We start from the raw sequence: 24,823 nt of genomic DNA, 5'->3' as shown, positions 1-24,823 counted from the left end.
AAAACGCTCACCGGGGATTCATAAACACCGATGGGCAAGGCCTCGCCGGCAGGGAGCCGCCCCCGTCCAACCCCTCACCTTGAGCTGCGGCACACCGAGGGGCTTGCCGTCCTTGGCGAGCGACACGTAGGTGAAGTAGGCGCTGACGGCGCACACGCGCTCCGCCTCCGCCTCCTCCTCGCTGCCGTCCCCCAGCAGCGCGTTGGCCTCCACGCCCACCTCGATCTCCATCGACTTGGCGCTCGTGAACGTCAGGCGGCCCGTAACCGTCAGTATGCTGCCTGCTCGACGACGGCACACGGGACACGGGGGGGAGGGGGGGGCGGCAGGCAGTCGATGCATCTTTTCTGTTCAGCACGTCGGCTTTTGGCGACCGATATTATCCACAAATGTGAGATCGCGTATATATATATAGACGTGTCATTAAACACGCCGCCACCATCCGGCACGGCCAATTAGGAAGGGTTTGTCCCGTAAGCAAGACGTACCAATTAGCTACTACTTTGGCATACCGCTGTGTTGGAGAGTAAACCCACAACATTTACAATTTCGAGTACTATATTGTAATTGTAAATGTCTATTCTAACTACGGGAGGCCCTGGACTGGATCAGGTAATCGTCACTGGTGTTGATGGCCGTGAGCGGGAATCTAACCCGGGTAGCCGGGTTTGTAGTGCAGTGCGCTAACCACTGCGCCACCGCTCCCCCACGCGAGACAACGAAGCACAAACACACAAAACGTCACTCACTCTTGGCACGGGACCCTGCAGTGACAGCTGTGACCGAGCATGCGCTAAAATTATAAACAGCGCTGCCAACGTTGAAAACATTTTGCCTTTTGTCTTCCCAGTGCTGACGTTTACACGTTGGACCAATTTCTAAGGAAGGCCCAGGATTGGTTCAACAGATTAGCCGACGATGTTAGCCGTGGCTGGGAATCGAATCCACACGCAGCCACGTACGTACACACACAGGCACGTGCACACGCACGGAAGCACACAGGTAAATGTGTAACACGGACAGGCACGTGCGTACGCTTGCTTCAATATCGACGCGAGCTCTAAATTTAAACCCTCGGTTAAATACAACCCCGAAATAGGCCAGCGGGAGCTGGCGAGGAAGAGCTGGATCTTCACGGGGGGCTGACACGAGCGTCATCGATCGGCACGGCGGTAGCCGCCGTGATGAGTTTGAGCGGTCATTGCTCTACCCCCACCCGCCCCCCCCCCACCCCCACGGTCCAATCCATCGATTCAGAAGGAGGATTCATGATCCGGGCCGCATGCAATCTTTAGCGATTGCTCCTGAAGAGCTCTCTTAATCAGCGGCTCGCCCGCCGGGTCTTAATTAACGCTTTCCTCCGACGAGGGTTTAGCGGAGTCCATAGTTGAAACGGCGCGATTGCGGTAAACGGCGGAGGCTGCCGCGCGAACGTGGGATGTGGGATGACTGAGACGGCGTTTAGTCACCGCCTGCGATGGCGATGGGCAACGATGTTGCGTTTTTAAGGTTTTTTTTACACCGAAATCTGACAAGATTTTGCACGATGATGTAATTCTTTGTTTGAGTGAGATCCGTCATGTACGATATTGTCCAATAAAACGTCGGTTACTCAAGAATATCATCTGCCACCCAAGTACATTGGTCACACATGTCACTGTTTCATTTTCAAGATCGCTGAGGAAATGATGAATAATTTTTGTAGCACATTAGATCTGGCGGTCGCTTGTGTTGCGATCGAAACGTCGTGATCTACTAATTTTATACCTACGTGACTTTACCGAAAGAACCAAAGAGTATGGATTCCTGCAGTCACGAAAGCTTCAAATCTAGAATCACCTCTTTAATTTATCGGCGGTTGCGGCGGCGCCCACGGAGGGAGTGGTGGGCGCGGTGCCAGCTCCTGAACGTGCCCAACGCAGCGCCAGCGGAATGATGCCCCTCCGCCGCCGACAGCTCGATGGTTGGCTAATTGGCAGCAGCGGTGGCTTTTAAAATCAAACGCTGCCACTCTCATAATCCTGGGCCCTGCGACTTAGTGGGATAAAATGTTTTTGTTAAACCTTGAAAAAAGCTAATTTCCAAGCCAATTTTTATGCCGAAAAAAAAACCTCAGCGTTTCATTGTTTTTTTTACACGCATGAATAGTCAACAGATTTTCATGAGTTGCTTCTTCTTCGAAACTGGATATTCCAAGGCTTTTGTTTGTTTATAGCCAGGAGTGTGGGCCTTTTGAGATGGATTGCTTTTGTAAGCGAGGCATCCAGCGATTGAACGCAATCTCTTTCGAGGCCATAACAAATGAGAACACAGCTATAACCAAAATCAGTGATAAAAAACAAAATGTGCAGGGAAAGCCCCTATTCAGGAAACAGGCAATAACCTGAAGCATTAAACAAGTAAACCGCTCATTGCATTAAAGGATAATAGGCAATTATTTAATTGCAACGGCCTGCAAATGTAACCTTTTAAATTTAACATACTTCTTGGGGGTCACTGCTACACCACCAGTATTTGCTTGCATTAATATATTTTCAAAGCATTTACATCGATGGCTAAGCATAGAATTTTTTTTCAAGAATCTGCTCCCAAAGTTGAAGCGTTGTCACTGTGCACGCTCCCCTTGGCGCCGTGGCGTCTGTGAGGCTCTGGCAGCCGCGGGCAGCTCTCGATGGGCTCCCACGTGCCTCTAAATAAAGGCCGCATCGACACCTCGGATTCGCGGACACGAGCGGAGCTGCAAATAAGCGCGGAGAATGGAATTAATTGGAAAAAGTGGGGGGGGGGGGGGACCCTGTGTCTGCTGACTGTCCTCGCTGCATCGTATCAACACCACCCACCCTGCACCCCCCACTCCCCCCCACCGCCGCCCCCCGCCCCCGCCACGATGTGCGAAGAAAACTTTCGCCGTCGCTTCTGAGTGGGCGAGCGCTAAAAAAAAAATGCATTCGCTTGTTTTTCGCCTTCAATATAAAACTCATTTGCCCTTTGCTACCGTCAGCAGCTGATGCGGGGGGGGGGGGAGGTGCGCGGGGGGTTTCCCATTTTCGTACCTCTGACACGGCCGCAAATTCTGGCGCGGCGCCTGCCGCTATTTATAGGAGCGCCGGCTTGCAGCCCCCACCCCAGTGGGCCCCCAGTGGGCCCCCCCGTCGATGGCGCCGCGTCGTGCCTCATCCTCCGCCGTAACTCCTCCTCCGCTGCCGAGCCTCGCCGTTTCCCGGCATAGTTACGTTTTAGTCTTAAAAACTAAAATTCTAATTTTTTTTTTACCAGGCAAGGCCCGCGGAATTGTATGGCTCTTTTTCAGAAGCGCACCTGCCCATCACAAATGACAGCTCAACGAAGTGGCTTATCACCATCGTGTGGACATTCATAGCAGTAGTCAAATACTCTAAACGCGCGATGTTGGTTCTAAATGTGGAGGGGAAAACCGGAGGACCCGGAGAGAAATCCCATCTCAGGAATCAGGCGACCAACGTAAATCATACGTTGGGGTTTAATCGCGAGTGGGTTTGCGTGCAGGTGAGAGGCGGATTATCAATATCGCGGGATCATGAGATGCGCTGGCAGCAGCTTAGCGAGGCAATCATTCAGCAGTGGGTTGACTGTGGCTGATGATGAATTCTGAGTGACCAACACCTCGAATAATAACCTGCCCAGGCGTTATAAGAATGCACCACAGATTACCCCCACCCCCACATCTTCGTTGTTACTTTTACTGTTAACAAGCTGTCCAAAACGTGTGGAACAGTAGGCCAAATACCCTCTATAGAGGGGGCTCTCTAGAGCTCCCTCTAGAGCTCCCTCTAGTGGAGGCCCTTCTACGAGCAGTGGCGTGAGCAAGCAATTGCAGGGCTGCACCTTCACCTTTTGTGATATTACTTATTATTTTAAATTTTTTTCGTTCAAATTACGTTCCAACAGGACTAGCCCATCTTAACCCACATCTCGCGTAAACTCTTGCGCACACTGATTGGCGAGCGGGGCTGAGAAACCACCAACTCGCTACGTTTGAGGACCCGGACTCATCCCAAGGGCGAAACGGGAGGAACCCTCATTCCAAATCGCGCTCTTGGAACTCGCTGGCTCAGTGGTCTGATGCGGTTACAAGACCCTTACGCCACTGGAACACCGACCTCACACTGTGTCGCTTTCTTGTGAAGGAATACAAAGTGGCTTTATTTTCATGACACTGATCTTATCTTATCAGCTGCTAAACCGATTTACCGGGACATTGGGTATCGGCAAGACAGCTGTCGTAGAAGATATTTGAATTATCGAAGGTCCTGGGAATGACAAAAAGACACATGCCGTGATGATCATACACTAGATGTCCGATGGCATTGATGGGTCACCCGGAGAAAACCCACACATATGAGGAGGGTAACACTCAAAGCGGCTTCCCTACCGACGTCTCTTTTCCCAAGTTATTACAACTCCTGCTTAAACCCAACAGGGGTATCAACTCTTATCTATTGTACGCCTATTAGCGCCGCCGGCGGCTGCGTAACACGCTGGGGCTGTGTTCGGCAAACCACGATGTAAACAAAAGATAAACGCAAATAGGTTTGAGATCCCATCGCTGTGTGGCCACGAACTCCTGGCCATCTCTGAGCGCACGCCCATAAACGCACGGCACTCTCCCATCGAAGCGCAAACCCCAAACTCGGCCCCCTGTGAGGCTTCCGAGACGCACTGACGAAGACATTTGGTTGTAAACATAATTCCATGCTACCTATTAAAACGGGAATTGTACGGGCGCAAAATATATGGACGCAATTGATGACTTGGCCACACCTTGCTGCGTAAAAGCGTGCGCTCTCATTAGAGCAGAGTGGCTTTAAAAAGGGTGGCAATTTTGTTCGAGTGCAAAATCATTCGAGCATAAGAAAAAAAAATGTACCGCTGTAGCGATTTACGATCAGCCGTGGCAGCTGAGGCCGTGAAATGAGTGCCGGTGTGTGTATAGGGCAGGCGAGATGGATTGTGGAAACGAGATAAGCTCATCGACTGCTTACTGGATACTCCGAAAGCTGCTCACGGATTAGACGACACCGCACAATTAATCACCGGTACAATTACACGCACGTACAGGTCCCCCGTGTAGCCTCAACAGAGTGTTGGGGCGAGTGGTACCTAGGAAAGCCGGCACGGGACGCGAGGGGGTGGGTGGTTAGCACCACGCCCGGCCGCCTTTGTCTCCCGAGTGGCGATGTTTACACACCGCGCCAGGTACTCATTTGAGGCCGAGTCGACTTAGGGAAAGCCCGGGCCGCTGCAGGAATCATGTTCTTATTTCCAGGTTTGTAACGCAGTGCAGCATTAACCACAATGCTACGCACACACCCACTCTACGCACAACGTCAAAGGACGATAGGGGCACGAACGATACCAGAGGTAGTAATTGTACCATCCTAACTTCCCATGTCGATGCTGCCCATGCCGTCACCAACCCGCATTGACCAGTGTGGTGAAGTACGGTCATTCAGCCAAACGTGCAACACCGCATACAAATGCTTAGCTTCTTGATGTTTTATCCACGCGGTGTACACACACACAAATAGAAGCACCTGGTCTTCAATGCGCTCACCATTATCTTCAAGGCCTTATGCGCTGCCATTAATCCGGATGTCAGTGTGGGTGATGCAAACATCCCCCTCCTGCTTAACCTAGAAGTGAACACACTGGGGCTTCAATCCAGATCGTTTAATCCCTGCTGAAGCGGGGGGGGGGGGGCTCCCGAGGTTGCTTTAATCCCAGCTGGAATTCCAAAACCGCCGAGTGAGTGTGTGTGCGTGAGTGTGCGAGTGTGTGTGTGAGTGTGTGTGTGAGTGTGTGTGTGAGTGTGTGTGTGCGTGAGTGTGTGTGCGAGTGTGTGTGAGTGAGTGTGTGTGTGCGTGAGTGTGTGCAAGTGTGTGTGTGAGTGTGTGTGTGCGTGAGTGTGTGCGTGAGTGTGTGTGTGAGTGTGTGTGTGTGCGTGAGTGTGTGCGCGAGTGTGTATGTGCGTGAGTGTGTGTGTGCGTGAGTGTGTGTGTGTGCGTGAGTGTGTGTGTGCGATAGTGTAGCGGTTAGCGCGCTGCGCTATGAACCTGGCGACCCGGGTTCGATTCCCGCTCACGGCCAACACCAGTGACGATTATCTGAACCGGTCCTGGGCCTCCCCTAGGTCGACTCAGCCTTAAATGAGTACCTGGTGCGGTGTGTAAACATCGCCACTGGGGAGACAAAGGCGGTCGGGCGTGGTGCTGGCCACCCACCCCTTCGTGTACCGTTCCGGCCTTCATAGGTGCTCGCTAACAGCACTTGCCCCTACAGTCTGTTAAGGCTATACGGGGGATCTTTGTCTTATCTTTGTGTGCATGAGTGTGTTGCGCGAGTGTGTGGGGAGCAGTCGCGCAGCGAACAGCGCGCTGCTCTACGAATCCGGTTATCCGGGTTCGATTCCTGCTCACGGCCAACACCAGTGAACTGGTCCAGGCCCTCCTACTAGGTCGATTCAGCCTAAAAAAGAGTGCCCGGTGCGGTGCGTAAGCATCACTACTGGAGAAACAAAGGCGGTCGGGCGTGGTGCTGGTAATCCACCCCTTTTGTGTGCCATTCCAGACTGCAGGTGCTACTCGCTAACAGCAGTTTCCCAAACAGTCTGTTAAAGGTTACACGGGAGATCTTTGTCTTTGTAGGAGTGTGGACACGCTTGAGTGCAGCAGTGGAGTGTCTAGCTCACTGCACAACGAACCCGGTGACCCGAGTTCAATTCCCGCTCATGGCCCACATTGGAGACGAATATCTGAAGGGCTTCTGCGGCTCCCCGACTCATCCTTAAACGAGTACTGTACCTGGTGCGGTGTGTAAAACATCATCACTGGGGAGAAAAAGGTGAAGCTCTGGCCAAACCACTCACTCGTGCACTACGCTGATTTTCATTCCATTAGGGTGCTCCCATAGTGCACAGTACCTGCCCTGACCGCCTGCTTGGCAATCTTTATCACGAAGGAATCTTCATCTAACGTCAGTCTGTGTTGCACAAGCTGTCCATATGCATCAGACCGCGATGATTTGCCAAGCGAAAAACTGGAAAACAACACTGGAACCCACTGAGTGTTGAGGGCCGCTGCTGTGATAACTCTGCTCACTTTCACTCCACCCCCCTTGCCGCTCTAGGGACACGATGGGGAGACCCATCGCTCCGTCTCCTCGGCGGACGTGCTCTCGGGCAATAATGATATCCGTCGCTAAACATAGCGCCTTTCAATTTGGATGCAAAGAGGGCCGCGTTTACAGACGCCGCTGCAGTAGCAGCCGCCACACATTTGTATTTATGAGTTGAGGGCAACGTGTGCATTATTCAACAAATAGCGGCGTGGGGCCTCCTACTCACGGCAAGTGACACACACAGACGGCAAGTCACACACACACACAGAAAGTCACACACACACGGCAAGTCACACACACACACACACAGACACACACAGTCTCACACACACAAGTCTCACACACACACAAGTCTCACACATAGTCACACACACACGGCAAGTCACACACACACACAATCACACACACGTAAAGTCACACACACACGGCAAGTCACACACACACACATGGCAAGTCACACACACACACACGGCAAGTCACACACACACACACGGCAAGTCACACACACGGCAAGTTACACACACACGTTCGCGCAGCAAATCACACACACACGGTCGCGCGGCAGCCATTACAAATTGCTTTTTCCAACAACCAGGCTCGCTCCTCTCTCTCGGGTGGCACGAACGGCCAATTAAGTAGACAAACGGCAACGGGTGCCGCCACGGCCGCTATCATCGCCGACTCGACGGCTTGGCGGGTGGAGGTTGAACGGGGCTCAGGAGGCACGAGCGGGGGAACCGGTGGGCACGACGTGGAAGTGGCGGTGGCGGGGACCGGACGGAGAAGGAGGTGGCGGGACCCCCCCCCCCCCCCCCCACTGGGTCGAGTCGTCCGAGAGACGACGACGACGCAGCGACAAACAACGAGGCGACGGCCTCCTACCGCGCTCGTCGTGTGGATGCACGTGCGGCGGCGAGTCGTTGGGGGGGGGGGAGGGGAGCGGCAAGAGGTGTGAGCGAGCGCCTGTTGAGGACGAGATCGGGCCGCGAGGTGGTGGTGGGTGTTGCCATCAGGAGTTACGCACACCTTGGCACCAGGTGCTGATTTCACGTGGAGTTCCACCCAGGCGAGGCCTAACCCTAAGATTCGCATCTGAAATGACGACGCTGCTCACAAACAATCAAATGGTGAAGCAAATAGGTGGGCGAGGGCTGGTCGTGAGCACCGATTAGGCGAAGACACATATATTCCCCGTTTCGTCGAGTGGACTTGTTGGGGCAAGTTCTCTTAGCCAGCAAGGCCGACACGGCTGGAACCCCGCCCGGCCACCTTTATTTTCCGAGTGCTTTTATTCACACATCACACTAAGTGATAATAATTTATGGCCGAGTCGACCCCGGCGAGGCCCACGGTAGAGTGCGAATATAACACACGCCACAGCGTGCGAACCGCAGCGTTACCACCTCTCCCCCCATGGACGCTCACAAAAAAATCCATCTCATTCTGCTCTGCAGTCTACATTTTGTTGCATAACAAACTAAAAGAAGGCAGCTGAGCTTCTCATAAATCAGGATACAGGGACTCATAAACCTGCCCAGACAACGGACTTTTACCGTGGAAGAAATTGGAAAATATTTCTTCCCGTCTGGCCGTTCGGCCTTCACGGAACCGAGTTTGAATTTAGCACTGCCGTTCATCGCATCGATCGCATAAGCGGCTTGCCGCCGGGAAGGGGGAGGTTATACGTATTTTCTCCATGGGTATTGCCGTCTTCAGGTGGGGGCCATTTAATTACACGGTCAAGTCTGGGGAGGATTTTCTTTCTATCCTCTACACAAGAGGCTGGGTGGGGGAGGGAGAGCAAGGATATTGCTTTGGGAGGGAGGAACACAGAGGCAAAGGGAAAGCGTCACGACCGTAATCGCGCGAGGAAGCCAAAGGAAGTCGGGGGCTGGCACGTTGCGCTCAGCAGACAGCCGCACGGAATGACGGTCGGCTCGGTTCTCAGATAACACTGAGGACACCGATGTAGAAATGTAGTTTTTGTTAATTGTGCATCCCAACAGCAGAGCGAGAGGCAGGGAAGCCGGTGCGACGCCGTGCCGGGTCTCACCGAGTCGCAGCTTGCGGTGGAAGTTGATGGCGTCCACGGATGCCGTGACGATGTTGGTCTGGCAGTGACGCGCCGCGACGATGCCGGCCACCTCGTCCATGAGCTTCATTGTCACACCTGCGTCACAGCCACGACGACGGGGGCAGGGGGGTATGTAAGGGAAACATAACAGATATCATGAGACATAACGGAGATGGTGGAGACATCAGAAAGAGACACAAGGCAGACAGTGGGAGATTGGAGTCATCGCCCCCCCCCCCTACTGGCAGACAATACCTGGTCGTGAGGCAGTTTCTGAGTGACCACACAGAGCCAGCTGCCACTGGGGGTGCCCCTTTCACACGGTTGGGATGAGATGGGAAATAAAGCGTTCTGAGAAGCCCCGGCGAATTTAGGGTTGGGGGTCGTGGTGGCTGAAGTGATTTCTGGTGACACCATCACCGGATGCAGTTTAACGTCACGCCCAGGACAACGCACGGAGCGCCGTGCCGCGTGGCGGCCAGACGTTTAAGCCAGCATCTACCTGGCACCAAATGGCGCAGATTACAGGAAAAGTGTGAACAATCTCAGTGCTGCGATGGCTCTCTCGCAATCAGCAGCTGTGCCAAATTCAGTGGGAAAGCGCACGCTACTTTTAGCTGTGTAAACAATGAACAGTCAGAACTTTTGTCTCCCCAGTGCTGATGTTTGACGCACCGCACCAGGTACTCATTTGAGGCTGAGCCGAACAAGGGGAGGCCCACGACCGGTTCAGATAATCCTCACGCTCACGTGCACGGTGCCTCAGGGCGTTATCTTCATGCATTTCATATCCGAGACAAAATTTAAGTGGTATTAAAAAAATCCACATTACCTGAAATCCACAGGTATTAAGGGGTTTATATTCCCTGTGAAGCGTGGGACTCGGAGGTGACAGCCGGTGCCAATTGAAGGTGGCCTGAGTGACGCGAGTGGGTGGAGGATGACGGAAGGCACCCACTGTAATGAACCCAATGCGGGCCACACATTCACGCGTTCACTCGTATGCACACGTAAAAAAGACAAAGGCCCGCTGGTATAGTCCAAGCAGACTGTTGGGGCAAACGCTGTCAAGCGAGCACCTACGGAATTAGAAATGGCACCCAAAGGGAAGGTGGTCTGGCAAACACCACCTCCGGCCGTCTTTGTCTCTCCGTTGCTAACACAGAATTGTCTCCCAGGGGAAGCACAGGACAGGTTCAGCTATCACGTGCAACTGACGTTAGCCGTGGCTGGGAATCAAAATTGGATCGCCGGCTTTCATGGTGCAACGTGCTAACCGCTGCGCCACCGCTCTCCACACACGACATATGCCATTAAATAACCAAGGCAAAGATCGCCATTTCGGCTTCAATAGACCGGCGGTGCTGTTAGGGAGTACCTATTAATTCTGCCACGGGACACAAAGGGCTCAGTGGGCAGCACCACACCAGGGAGCCTTTGTGTCCCCAAAGATGATGTTTACACACCGTACCAGGTACTCAATTAAGGCTGAGTATACCTAGGGGAGGCCCAGAACCAGTTCAGATAATCGTGACCAATGTTGGCTGTGAGCAGGAAACGAACTCGGTTCGTCAGGTTCGTGTCAGGGTGCTAACCACCGTTAATTAATAATTACACATGCCCTGCACACACACACACACGCGCGCGCAAGTACAGCGGTACAGAAGCGTGCACGACCGCACACGCAGGCGCACGCACGCACGCAGGCGCACGCACGCACGCGTCATCAATCACACGGTGGCCATGAAAAGCTTGCCTTTGACCATTATCACCATGGCATCCATCACAAATCGCTCTGCGACCGTCCATCGAATTGGCACGGGAATCAAGACGCTCCCACTGCTCGCTTGTGTTTCGTTGTGTCTGTGTGCGAGCAAGGGCTCTGACATCCCTCGCTGGTCTTTCTTTGTTTGCCTTTCCTGTACTTTGCACCGCTGTCGTGTTATTGTAATGTGTTTGTTGTTGTAACGTTCTTAGCCGCCCCTACTGGAGACCTGTAACAAAAAAATCTTTATAGCTCATTGGATTCCTCCAACATAAATACATATTTTGATTCGGATTCACTCCAGCATAGAGGACCCTATTCAAAACCGCCCGTCTGGGCCTGTTGAGGACCGTGACCCATCTCCAGCCGGACGTTCCGGCTCGCCTCGCCCTGCGGTCGAGCGTCGATAATCGCTCGGGAACAGAACACGAGCGAGCGGTGAGCTCAGTCGTCCACGGCGGCACCGAGCCCCCGTGTTCAGCCAGGTGCTGCTCACGGATCACCGCAGACCTGTGTTCAGCAACTGGGTAGATAAGTAACAAAAAGGACCACTCAAACCTCACAGCGTCAGCCTACAACACCCGGCATACCCAGGACAGATGCCCGTCCAAGTCCGAAGCAGCCTCAACCCTGCCGATCGGACGTCACCTGGTGGCGCACGTGACACCGCTCGGCTGTGCGCGACGCTACACGCGCGATCTTCGGCGGTGGCCTCCCGCCTTCTGCCCTCCCTCCCCCGCCTCTCCCTGCCCCTCCCCGAGGTACGTGGGCCGCTCACGTCCGATCGCCCTCGCTCATCGCCGCTCCATCACGAGGTTCCCACGGTCGTGCTATCGGGGACACGAGCGAAGCGACCTTGGGAACAAACCGCTAACAGAGGGCCGTCACCAGGGCTGGCCGAGCGACCGTTGGGTTCTACGCTGTCCACTCTTCACCGCAGAGTTGACCACAGCGAGTTTGTTTTTATAGAAATTAAAAATTAAGTTATGTGCTGCTTTTACTTTAATCTGTAGATGTCGAGCACTTTAGAAATAGCAGCAGTTAATTAAAATTGTAGAAATTCAATTGAAAAAAGCCACAACCAATTAAAATTATTTCATCAACAAAGGATTGAAAAGAATAGTTTGGTTGCTAACACCTATATATTTAACAATCATTCAGGCGTATCAACACTGGTTGTTTGCGCCGCAAAGCCTCAAGCATCATGGCAATAACCTCGCACAGCATCTGAACCGGGGCCCTGATAGATATCAGCAGCACGAAGCCTGACCCCCCCCATTCCCTTCCACAAAGCTGACGAACACTCACACGAACCTGACGAACACTCACATGAAGCTGACGAACACTCACAATGCACCGCGCGCAACCCTGCCAGGTCAAACACCTCCAGCATTCATCACGGGCAACCTTTCCGCTGGCACGAGCCACGTGGACCGCACGGAATGATAATGAGACACCCCCCAATTACTTCGACGGATGTGCCGTGGCCACAATTAATTAGTCCACAGAGGACTCTTCGTCGGTTAAACAAGGACCGGGGTGATGCCCCTCCCCTCCACATGCTCCCCTCCCCCAACACCCCTCCCCCCACTTCCAGATGTGCCGAACGATACCGAGGTCGGTGCACAACTCCGAAGGCTGCGGGGGGAACAGCAGCCGGTGCCAAGGATCATCGCTCGCTGTCTCTGCAGCCACCTCGAGAGATGTCCTCCGAGAGATTGTAGCATCTCGGTGGATGTTGCTACTTAGAGATGCGCCACCAGGATCTGGCTATCGCTGGTGAGGTGTTTGCGGACGCCTGGCTTGCTGTACGTATGTGTTACATCATCGACTGACCCACGGAGAATAGCTGCTTGCTGTCCCTCAGACTGTTATGAGCATCTTGTGTCTGCTTGCTTCGGCTGATGGGTATCGCTTCGCTATCTTAGGAGATGTGCCTTTGAAGGACTTGCCACAGTCAGGAGTTGTGAAATTATAACGATGCTGCAAAGCAGAAATAGACATCCCATTTGTCTGTAGCAAGGAAGAGCGGGCAATGGATAGCTACACGTGCATGGTTATAGAGTTTTGTACAAATTGGCTGCAGGCAAACACTAATGATGCAATTATTTAACTCGAGAAATGTGTATCTATGTATTTACTTATCTCCAAGGCCGGTCCAGGATTGGGATGTTTGGGAGTTGGCATGAAACCCAAATAACCAGACACACACAACCCTCCCAAGTGGGCACAGGTGGATTCACAAACCCACTTTTGCCGTGCTGCCGCCCCCTGACCGCCTAGAGATCTCCACGCTGCACCCCCCCCCCCCCCCCCCCCCCCCAGCGGGCACGCGCTCTGGCGCCTGTACACGGCGGTTGTTGCCTCTCGCGACCGAAGTGACGGGGCCTTCACCGGCCACCCTGTGGCAGCGTGCGAACGCTTCAGGGAAATGCCACGTGGAACGAGCCCACGGCCACACCTGCGTGTGGGACTGGGCCATGCGAGCACGGCGTGACCGCAGGCCGGTTGACGGGGCCCAGCGGTGGCGCCGCTCCACGCTTGTCGCCACGCAGGCTTCAACGGCTCCAATCCGGCGGCCGCACCCCCCCCCCCCCCACCCCGATTTATATACTTGGGCGGTGCGTCATAACCGCGACGTTACTACACGGCGATACTACACGATGATATTGCACGCTACACATGCTTCACAGCGGACGCTAGAGATCCCCCCTGACATCGCCGGCAAGGGCAGGCCATTGCGTCGCCGGCGTCACCGTCTCTAAATTTGATAATTAGACGGCAAATGAAAAATATTCCATGAGGAAATTAAGCCCCGGTTGCAACCGTATGCATCAGAGTGCGGACTGTGAAGCCAGGCGAGAGTTAAGCGCTATATATATACACGGAGACGGAGCTCCCTCCCGTGCTTCATGGCACAGCCCGAAATTTCGCCGTAGGAAATGGCTACAAACAGCATGGGCTCATAAAGCAAACAGGGCAAGGAGAAACAACAATTGTTTATTTATTTCCCCCCCCACACCCGCCCCCTCTTAAATCGTAGCAAAGCAAAAAAAACACAACCCCTTAAAATGCAATGTGACAGAATAGGGTCGCAGTGGAAATGCCAGGAGGGAAGGGGCGATAAAGAGCGCCGCTATGGCCGCCAGAAATGGGCGCTTCGCACGTGCGTACATACGTGCGCGTGCACATGTGTGCGTGCGTACGTGCGTGCAGAGCAGTTTTGCGTGCGAACCTGGGTTCAATTCCCGCTCACGGGTTCAATTCCCGCTCACGGCCAACACTAGTGACGATTATCTGAACCGGTCCCGGGCTTCCCCTAGGTCGACTCAGCCTCAAATGAGTACCTGGTGCGGTGTGTAAACATCGCCACTGAGGAGACAAAGGCGGTCGGGCGTGGTGCTGGCCACCCACCCCCTCGTGTACCGTTCCGGCCTTCATAGGTGCTCGCTTCAGCACTTTCATTACAGTCAGTTAAGGCTATATGGGGGATCTTTGTCTTTGCAGAGCAGTTTAGCGTGCTGCGCTACGAACCCGGCGGACCTGAGGTCGATACCCTCTCTCACGGCCACTAACACCGGTGACGATTATCTGAACTGATCCTGGGCTTTCAACTAGGTCGACTCAGCCTCAAATGTTACCCGGTGCGGTGCGTTGTAAGCATCGCCACTGGAGAGACAAAGGCGACCGGGCGTGATGCTGGCCACCCACCCCCTCGTGTGCCGTTCCAGCCTTCATAGGTGCTCGCTAACAGCACTTGCCTCACCGGTCTGTTCAGGCTATACGGGGGAGGCAGGGGTCTTTGTCTTTATTTGCCCATGTAAGACACCCAGGCGCACGGCAGTCGGTGGAACGGGTATTTGTCGGTAGCGCCGGCTCATCAAAGCCTGGCTTGCTGCCTTCCAGCTCGTTCTGCGCTTCCCCCAACGATTGTGCACGAACGACGGGCACGCTATGTATTTTTTACACGCGTAAAACGAAAGGTTATTATTAAGTTAACAGTGCCGGTGGTTCCTTATTGATAGATGAGCTGAAATCATAATCGCATTGCATTTGTCAGCTCTGCTTCTCAGACGCGTGTCTGTTTCACATTAGCTGGCATCTCGGCAATGAGCACCCTCGTAAATGATTACGTGATCGACAGTGCTGCGCTGTAATGAAGATTGCATTGCTCTACATAAAACGAGAGAGGCCCAAAGCACAACCAATCTGTTTCATTTCGAAAGAGTCGGCACGCATCACACTGCTGCGATACATTAAGTATCACTCACCATAACTGTTTAACACGAATGGCTTTCGCGACCAACATCATCCATAATAGAGGTTTTTTTGGGTTGGATCGCGTACATATATAAATGTGTCGTTAAAACCTGCCGCCATCCGACACAGGAAGGACAAGATCATAGGGCTCGCATAATGCGCATGCATAATGTACGTTGACTCAGTAATCCCCCCCCCCACTTTGCGCAGAAGCGTGGTCAACACATCTACGCCTGCATATAAGGAACGAAACAGGTGAACTTCTCCACAAATCTGGTTGTCGTCTGATGAAGCTAGTTGTAATTACTGGCAAAACGTCGTTCTCAGATTGTAAATGTTGTGGCTTGGCTCTCCAACACACTGGTGTTGCTGTACTAGTGACGAATTGGCCACGTTCTGTTTATGTGACAACCCTTACTAGTTGGCTGAGTCGGGTGGTGGTGGGTTTTAATGACAAATGTATATATTTAAGAGATCTAACCCAAAAAAAACCTCGATCATGGATCTCCATAACTGTCAAAAGCAAAAAGTCCCAAGCGGTGACTTTTTGTTCAACCAACAAGAGAATGGCGTTGGTTTAGCAGCGGACATTCCACATTCTTCACCAATCTCTCCAAAGACTACCGTTGATATTCACAATGAAACGATCTCCAACACCACGTGGAGAGTATTTACGATCCTGCGGCTCTGTCCACCCTACGGCTCTGTCCACCCTACGGCTCTGTCCACCCTACGGCTCTGTCCACCCTACGGCTCTGTCCACCCTACGGCTCTGTCCACCCTACGGCTCTGTCCACCCTACGGCTCTGTCCACCCTACGGCTCTGTCCACCCTACGGCTCTGTCCACCCTACGGCTCTGTCCACCCTACGGCTCTGTCCACCCTACGGCTCTGTCCACCCTACGGCACACAGATGGATGGGTTCACCATGGCCAGCGAGCCGGTCGCTTGTCGTGGGGCACAGTGTGGGTGTACTCTCAACCTCCGTGCATTACGTCTGGGCCAGCGTGGAAGAGGAGGCCAAAAACTGGCTCGAGCGAGGCGCTCTCCACAGCAGAGGCTCTTATGCCAGCAGAGGCATAGGCAGGAAATTGCAGGGCGACACCTTTATCTACCTTTTTACGTTTTAAAACCCACTGTGCATGTCACTATGTATCTATGCATGGTGAGCGTTGGCTTATTCAAAAGATCTTAACTATTTTAAATGTTTCGTCTTTTATTTTACAAGGTCAGGAGGCCCACGGAGCTATAAAGCTATTTTGCAGAAGTGGCCTGGCCACAGATGATAGCGCAATGAAGCGGCTTATCCATGTCGACATTTATAGTAGTCGAACACTCTAAACGCACGTTTCTAAATGTGGAGGGGAAAAAACGAAAAACCTGGAAAAAATGCGTGCGACCACGGGGAGAACGTGCAAACTACAAATATACAACAGGCGTCAGGGTCGGGATCGAACCCACGACCTCCTGCATACTAGGCGAGGGAGATAACATCTCCGCCACCTTGGCATATCGTGGTTGAATTAGACAGAGACCGGTGGCGCATCTGGATACTTTTGACTCGGCCTAGCCCTGCCAAAAATACTGTCTTTGGGGAAGGCATCAAAACAAGAATTATGCCCGAAACTGGTCACTGCGCCTTGTGTGATGCACAAGACAGACCATATATTTGATTCGGTGAAGGTTAAGTTGATCCGATTTTTCAAACGCACGCCAAAGTCTCTTAACGGGTTCTTCTGATAAAGGGGGTACATGAGATTCATTATTCATGACTTTGTAATCCTTTGATGCCAAATAATGCATGTGCTGGGTCTTGCTCAAACGGGGTTAGTCATGTCAAGGATCACCAAGACTGGTGGCAGGTGAAAAGGGTCACCGATTTAATTATTACCTCCACAGAGATGCAATACAAAAGGACTTGCACCATTGTATCCTAACAAAACAATCTCATGGGTGGGTTAAGAGTTGTACAAACATGCCATGTGACACCATAAATATATAAAGACAAATATCCACATATAGCCTTTCATAGTCTGTTGGGGCAAGTGGTGTTAGCAAGCACCTATGAAGGCCGGCACAGCAACCATGGGGGTGGGTGGCCAGCACTACACCCACAAAGACACACATCCCCGTATCCCCATATAGCCTGAACAGACTGTTTGGGTAAGTGCTGTTAACGAGCAATTATGAAGGCTGGTACGGCACACGAGGGGGTGGGCGGCCAGCACCACGCCCCACCGCCTTTGTCTCCTAAGTGGCGATGTTTACACACCACACCCGGTACTCATTTGAGGCCGAGTCGAGCTAGGGGAGGCCCAGGACCGGTTCAAATAATCGTCACTGGTGTTGGTCGTGAGCGGGAATCGAATTCGGGTCGATGGTGTACATATCGCAGCGCGCTAACCGCTACACTACCGCTCCATACACACACACACGTCTCTCGTGAAGCGTTTTTAATAGGCCGTTGGGGGCAAACACTGTTAGCGAGCACCGAAAAGGATGGCATGGCAAACGAATCGACGGGGTGGCGAGCGCTCCACGATTGGCCGCCTTTGTCTCCCCAGTGTTGATCGTTACCCAACTGGCTAAGTCGACCTAGCGGAAACCCAAGATTGGTTCAGATATTTGCCACGAATGCTCGCTGTTGGCTGACCACTACACCACCGCTCCCCCAACGACTCTAGCCACCCACGCATGTGCACTAGCACATGTGCGAAACACACAGCATCTTTCCCGTTTCCCGTTTCCCGTTCCTTTGAAGTGCAAAACCGAAAAGATTAAGTTCTGTATTTTCTCACTCCTCTAACATAGGGTGTCAGATTAAGTGAGATTACATAAAGCAGGTATAAGACGACAACAATAGATACACAATAATAATCACTAACAACAAATAAAAGCCACTCGAGCTATATGGATAAGTCTACGTTTCTGGGAAAGGCTATCAACAACAAAAAAAGATCCAAACAACATTGGATTCTAATTCCTGACATTTTGAAAAGCAAAGAGTGCCGGGTTGATACTTTCGAAAGTGCAAGCATGGCAGGCGAGGAATTGCAAACACAGCATTGATGCAACAATGCCATTGTTTACCAGGACATTGTTGATATCCGCCCCCCCGTCCCCCCCCGAAGGTGAGCCAGAAATTGGACGGTCCAAACTCATTGCGTTCCATAAGGTCCTTTATAAAACATTTAAATCTCGTTTTTTATGTTTGTCTTGTGCTTTTGTGAGCCTCCGCGCAATTTTACACTTGGCTTGTTTCATAAATAATTTGCCTTCGCTGCCTCGAGAGCTCTTCTACAGTTGTCGTTTCTTTTTCTTTGATATTTCGACCGTGTCGTAACGCCTCCGATGATATTTACAATCGCGCAGGCCACTCGTCTGATTTCACAGCAGTTGGTTGGGCGCGCACGCTTCTGCCCTGCAATACGTTTGCAACGTTTCACTTTACTACTGCTCGCTAATCATACACGCTAGCTCATGGTCCATGAACCACAGATTTCACTCCTCGGTACCACTTGAGAGTTGGCACAACATTGGCGGTTCCAATTCCTTCATGAAGCCAAAAGCAGTGAAGTGTGTGACATGCATTTCAAATGAGTGGGGTTAGACATTTCACTCTGATTTCATTATCACCACCACCACCACGATTCATGGGCAGATAGCCCGTAGATGTCTACTCCACATGTCCTTGTTTGTTTCCTCTGCCTTGTGCCAATATGCTTAAGTAGTGGCCACATCTTTCTGACACCAACCTCTTATGTGGCCGGCAAGCCATTCTCTGTTAGGTCTTCCTCTTATTTGCCGTATAAATCAATCGGCACCATTTTCTGCTCTGACTCAGGGACTATTTACCAAACAACTGCTCGAAAATTCTCAATCCTTACGTTTACGATGAGGGTTAAATTGTGCGAGCAATAATTTTTATCTTTGTCGATTTATGCATGTTATATAAATAATTGTTACTGCTAAGATAATGGAACAATCGAGGCAGAACAAGACTGAGAGACAGGCAGGCAGTGAAGAGGAGACACATTATTTAGACAACTTAGTAAAACATAAAATAGTAACCATCGCTACGCAACTCTGGGTTCCTAGGTCAGGTCTCATGACCAGAATTATGCGAATTTTTTTTTTTATCAACCCTGGAATCATGGCGACATCGATACTGGTGATGGTGATGGCGGTGGTGGTGGTGGGATAAGTTAACCTTCAATTTGGACCAGAACTAACAACCTTTCCGAAACAATACAAATCTCAACAATACTATCTCCGCACGACGCAAGTTCTCCACAGGGCACGTTCCGTCCTTTAGCTCCCACTCCATCGCTAGCCTCGACCACAGCCATTGTCCCCCTTCTCGGGACACACCCTGCCACAAGTCCATTCGCTCACTTCGCTTCACGGTCAACACGACGGCTCTTAGTTGCGTACGTTCTCCAAACCCACATAGTCCTCCCTCCTGTCTCGCTCTCAGCAGCACGGTGCATACTATCTGGCCCTGCGCGGAACAATGCCGCCGCCACCACGGGTTGTTATCAGCAGCTTGTGCGAGCGCCGCGCTCAAGCCAGCGCCCGCGAGTGCTGCGGGGACAGCGGCTAACACGGCGTAACCAACGCAATTTAAATCAGCGCGTCTATGAATTAATGGACTGATGGACGAACGGCAAATGGGCGAACGCGTGGAAGGAACCGGCTGGTCGGGTAAGATACGCAGGCACGAGGATGAAGAGCTGTTGAAGCGATGTTTATGAGTCGCTGGCGACAGGTTCACCTCCTCCGTCTCTCACCGCCGGCGTTCCTGCGAGTGGCTGCAATCTACCCCAAGCCTCTCGCGTTGACAGGCACGCTCAAAAGACAAATTCGACATCGGAACGCAATGTCGAGCTTTCACGACGAAATATATTTTAAATTGACAAACAACAACAGCTATTTGTCCGGCCTTATTTCCCCACCCTCAGCCCAATGAATTATTTGACCGAAATCTTCCAAATTTGTGTTCCTCCACGCTTGGCCTGGCCTTGGAACCGATTACTCGCCCGCTGTGTATACGACATCTCGACCAAATTCCGGTCATCAAATGGAGGGGTGCTCGCTCACGCCGCCAAGAATGAGTTTGCCCCCAGAGAACTTCCCCCTCCCACCCCCTCACACCCCCCACCGCATGGCCCACATCCGGGTTCCTGATTGTTTGTGAACGGGCTCAAGGCTCAATCGAGAGTTCGGGCTCACGCTTCAATCAAGCCGGTATTTACTTTCGGAGGAGGTCAATATTGACCTCGCTGTGATGGCGGCACTGATGATTTGCGACGAGCGCGCGCGAGAAGGACGCGGACAACGGCGCTCGCCCTGACCCTGCGACGACGGGCGGCGTCGGATTTTACAGAAGCCCCAATTAATTGGAGCCACGGTGGCGAGATGTTAACCATCTCGCCTGGTATACAGGAGGTCGTGGGTTCAATCCCGGCCCTGATGATGCCCTGTATATTTGGAGTTTGCACGTTCTCCCGGTGGCCACGTGTAGTTTTCTCCAGGTCCTCCGGTTTTTCCCTCAACATTTAGAATGAACATGCGTTTTAGAGTATTTGGCTGCTATAAATTTCCATATGATAAGCCACTTCGTTTGTCACTTATGATAACGAGCTATATCGCTCAGTGGGCCTTACCTAGTAAAATAAATCTAGCTTATCGTTTAATTTGTCGGTGTTTTGCATGGAGCTCGGAGCCCAGCGAAGGATCGTCTCACGGCGATTCGTCCCGAGTTGGCCCCTGGCCTGGGCCTTCCCGGTTCGTCTTCGGGGTCTCAAAGCGTGTCGCTCAGCTTCTTATACTTTCGTACGGCTGATGTAGATGCAGAGACAATGACTACAATCTTACATTCAGGTGGTCAAGCTAGATAACTGCGTCTGGAGCAGCAGAGTTTCGCTGATGATGTCTCTCCCTCGTATTTTGTATGTCCGGCGAAAGCCTCCCTCTGTCGCGGGCCTCCAGGCTGAAATTCGATGCTCAGAGTCACTCGGGGAGAAGCCAAAACTCTAAGAAGCCACGGTTTTCCCACTCCCAACGAACGCCGCTCTACATCATGATTGGTCCTCGAAAGCTCTGCATTATGGAGGACCCAAAAATGTATTTTATTTTGCCGACGACGAAGACCATTTTCTATGATAAAAGCAAGCCATCCAAACATCGCACCGGTGGAGGGGACGATCAAAGAGGCAACGTCTCATACAAGCACAGGAATTAGGATTTGGGCACAGCTGGCCTTGCTCCCAAGGGGTTGGTGGGTCATGTCCTTGCTCACGATTGAGCAGAGAATTAAACGACCGTTTAGAACAACATTTTCTGAACCGTGCTCAATGGCGCCCACAAAGTTTTGGGCACAGCTTTCACCGATAACATCAGGCAACCCGGCTGCATTTGCTGAACAGGCCGCACCCTGCCGATGGGACTCACGGAAGTCGAAATTGTTCCGGAGTTTGTCGCTGAAACAAAAGCTGCTTCAAATGGAAGCTGCTCCGGAGGGCCCGTAGGTCGCTTGGGCTAGTTAAACAGCTCCTTCCCAGTCTCTTCATTATTTCATGCTCGTAATCCACAAGGCCAATGCACAATTATATTGTCCACACTTGACGAGTTTGCTGAGCAAATAAGCGATCACCATTAGCGTCATCACCATTGCACACCGGCGCTCAGATAGAAATACCAACGCGGGGATATTCACGCCTGGATGAAGAACGATCGAGTGTCGGCACGTGCAACTCAACACGTGCATGCACAGGCATTTGTCAGTCCGCTCCTGCACGAGGGATTCCCCATGCCGTGTTGGTCATAATCCGCTCCTCCGATTACCACGGTTGGCTACGTATGGTGCGAAAGAAGTTCAACTTACATACATCAATGAGGGTTGCTGTTTGACAATGTTTCACCACGCTGGTCTGTGCGGGATGGGGAAGGCTGGCGAGAATAGACGTGGGAGCATAGAAGTCCAGTACAGTAACGTGTTTTGCTGGACCTTACGTGGCACCAACCACTTAGCCGCCGAGCGTGAAACAATGCATTGTCCATTACGATCGCAGGTCCGAGCACTATCCAGGCTCAAATCTGCTTAGCTTGCAGGTGATACGCTTGTAGGTTTCTGGGCCAACGTGCAGTTGATATTCGCAATGCGTCTCGACTCAACAAGCATGGGCCGGTAAATAAAACATGTTCACAAAACAAAATTCACCCAAATGAAGTGTTCCCGGAAATAGTTTTCGTCAATACGATCATGCGAGGCGAGACGTGTTTTATCGTTGAGGCCTTTGGGAGAGGACTCCTAAAGGTCTCGCCAAAGGCCAGCAACGAGATGAAATTCTAATTGAATAAAGAAAACAACACAATATACTCTGCAGTGTCCTTCACGAGCCGAATGGATTTTTATTCCTAACAAAATATTTAAACCCGGACTGTGAGCGGAAACAAATTATTCCTGTAATGACGGTCAACATTTGTGATTTACGATTCATAATATAGATTTTTTTCGAGTGAGGCCGCTGCATAATGATCAAATTTATGTCACGAATCCCTCCACCAACCGACAAGCCGAACAAATCAAATTGTCGTGATGATGAGCGACCTCGTTACGAGTACAGGGAGGGGTTGTTCCAGCTCAAGGTGGCACGGCGTGCGCGCGTCTGCTGCGTGCGTCCACTCCACGTGTGCATCCACGCCACGCGTGCGTCCACTTCCCCAGAGGTATATTACCTGATGCAACGTAATGCTGATGACTTCTGAACGCCTCGTGCTCGTGGACAAAAGGCACGGCATTTACGGGGATGTCAAGCCAACGCAATTTGCATCTTCTGAGAATTAACTCGAGGAAGACACTACTTGGTCAGGTCAGAGATTTTAAGTGGGGGGTCAAAAGGCCACGTGTCTCCCTCTCAACACAAGCATTGAGTCATTGGTGGAAATGATTCATTCCCCACACAGTGTTGGGGGGGGTGGGACAGTGATTGGTGCCTTGCTCTATGAACCTGATGAGGTAAGTTCGACTGCCAGTCACAGCTAACATCAGTGGCGAGTAGCATCAGAAACGGTGTGGTCCTGGGGTGCACCGAGCTCTAACCCACCCACCCATTCACCCCATTATGCCCAAGGTAGAAGGTGAGCTGCTTGGTTCAGTTGCCGAAGAAGCTCCAGCACATTGGAGCAAAAAGTCGGACATCGTTCCGTACACCCCCTGAACGCACGGGGAAAGCTCCTCTATTTTACCCCAGGACAACACGAAGACGCTGAGCGATTAGCTTCGCGTCACGGCGCGTGGCCCCGAGCGGATAATGGGCACGTGCGTGCGTGTGCGTGCGGACGAGACACTCACCCCCCTGCACGTAGCCGTGAATGGCACAGTCCGAAGGCCCCACGAGATGGATCAGGCTGGACTGGCTGTAGCCCACGGTGTGCGTCTCCGCTAAAGACAACAACGCGGGTACACACAGAGACACCGCCAATTAAAACGTACACAAACCACGCTCAAAATGAACACACGATGATGTGCATTGGGGCTTGCTGGCACACTGGACTTGCAATCCACAGCTTGTGGGTCGATCTCCCAGCATGGCAGTTAAAAGAATGGGAAAAGTTTCTGAAATGTCCCAACCGCCTCTGTCCACCCAGCAGCGTGAATGGGCACACCACAGTGAGACGATCGGTCGGTGCCACCTGTGGTGGGGTCAAGTGCGGGAACTCCCAACTCGTCTGAGATGTCTGGCACGTGTGAAAGAGAAGACCAACATTAGCCTCCTCTCTGAGAGCCCTCCCTGGAGGAGACCCTTCCACCAGCAATGGCAGGACTGCACCTTTAGATTTTGTGACTCATATCACGTGTGGGGGCTACTTTGCGGGCGGTGCAGCAAAATACTTTGTTGTACTGTACTTCCGTACACCCCTCTCTCCCATCTTCACCAACGCACATGGAGCAGCGCGGTGAAGTATGGTCAAATAACGGCTGTGGCCAGAACGACGTGCGTTGGGAGGCCCTCAGCCAGCAGTGGAGTGACAAGCAGGGCTGTGCACGTCCACGTGAAATGATGCACCGATTGATGTTGCTTCTTAAGCTTAATACAAGCAACTAATCACATATGGAGCGAATGGAGGCTATTTTCTTTTGGCATCGAGTGGGTTTTACGCCACTAGTGGCTGCTACTTTCACCAAAACGTGGCCAAGAATAGTTTATTCTTCATCAATTAATCGTTGATGATGAATCGGGGGGTGGCAGTGAGACGTTACATCCCTGCTGCTGTACGTCGTGGGACTCTTTCAGTCGACGTTTTGGTCGAATCGCTGTCATCACCTGCGGTGAGCGTTACCGCGAGATTCACGCATCGTCCGCGCGTGGGCCGAAACAGGCGTGCCAACCGCCAAGGATGAAATTCGGCTCTGAATTTCGAGGTCACGTTTCTACCGCGCGCCGTTTTGGGTCGCCGCAATTTGCTGCACCGCCGCTCACCCCACAACAGTCAACGCTGGACACGTGTGTGGATATATTTATTTATTTGATAACAGATAAAGGGGGCAGCCCTGCAACGTGTTC

The 24,823-nt window shown here is 52.2% G+C and overlaps 1 protein-coding gene across 4 annotated transcripts in view; it reads right to left on the bottom strand.

The window, feature by feature from the left end:
- The window catches only part of ACOT7 (acyl-CoA thioesterase 7), an 89,588-nt gene that overhangs the window by 17,249 nt on the left and 47,516 nt on the right, over positions 1–24,823 (bottom strand). For all 4 annotated transcript variants that reach the window (XM_061568199.1, XM_061568198.1, XM_061568200.1 and 1 more), the window contains 3 exons: positions 23,611–23,700; positions 9,209–9,325; positions 79–281 (listed from right to left, as the gene is read on the bottom strand). In XM_061568199.1, the coding sequence (XP_061424183.1) occupies positions 79–281; positions 9,209–9,325; positions 23,611–23,700 (410 nt within the window). The remainder of the gene's footprint in view (positions 1–78; positions 282–9,208; positions 9,326–23,610; positions 23,701–24,823) is intronic.

This window comes from Lethenteron reissneri, chromosome 40 (genome assembly GCF_015708825.2).
Source record: "Lethenteron reissneri isolate LAM-NWPU_2019-01 chromosome 40, ASM1570882v1, whole genome shotgun sequence".
NCBI lineage: Eukaryota > Metazoa > Chordata > Hyperoartia > Petromyzontiformes > Petromyzontidae > Lethenteron > Lethenteron reissneri.
The sequence above is the reverse complement of the archived record's forward strand: the minus strand, read 5'-3'. Positions and strand labels throughout refer to the sequence as shown.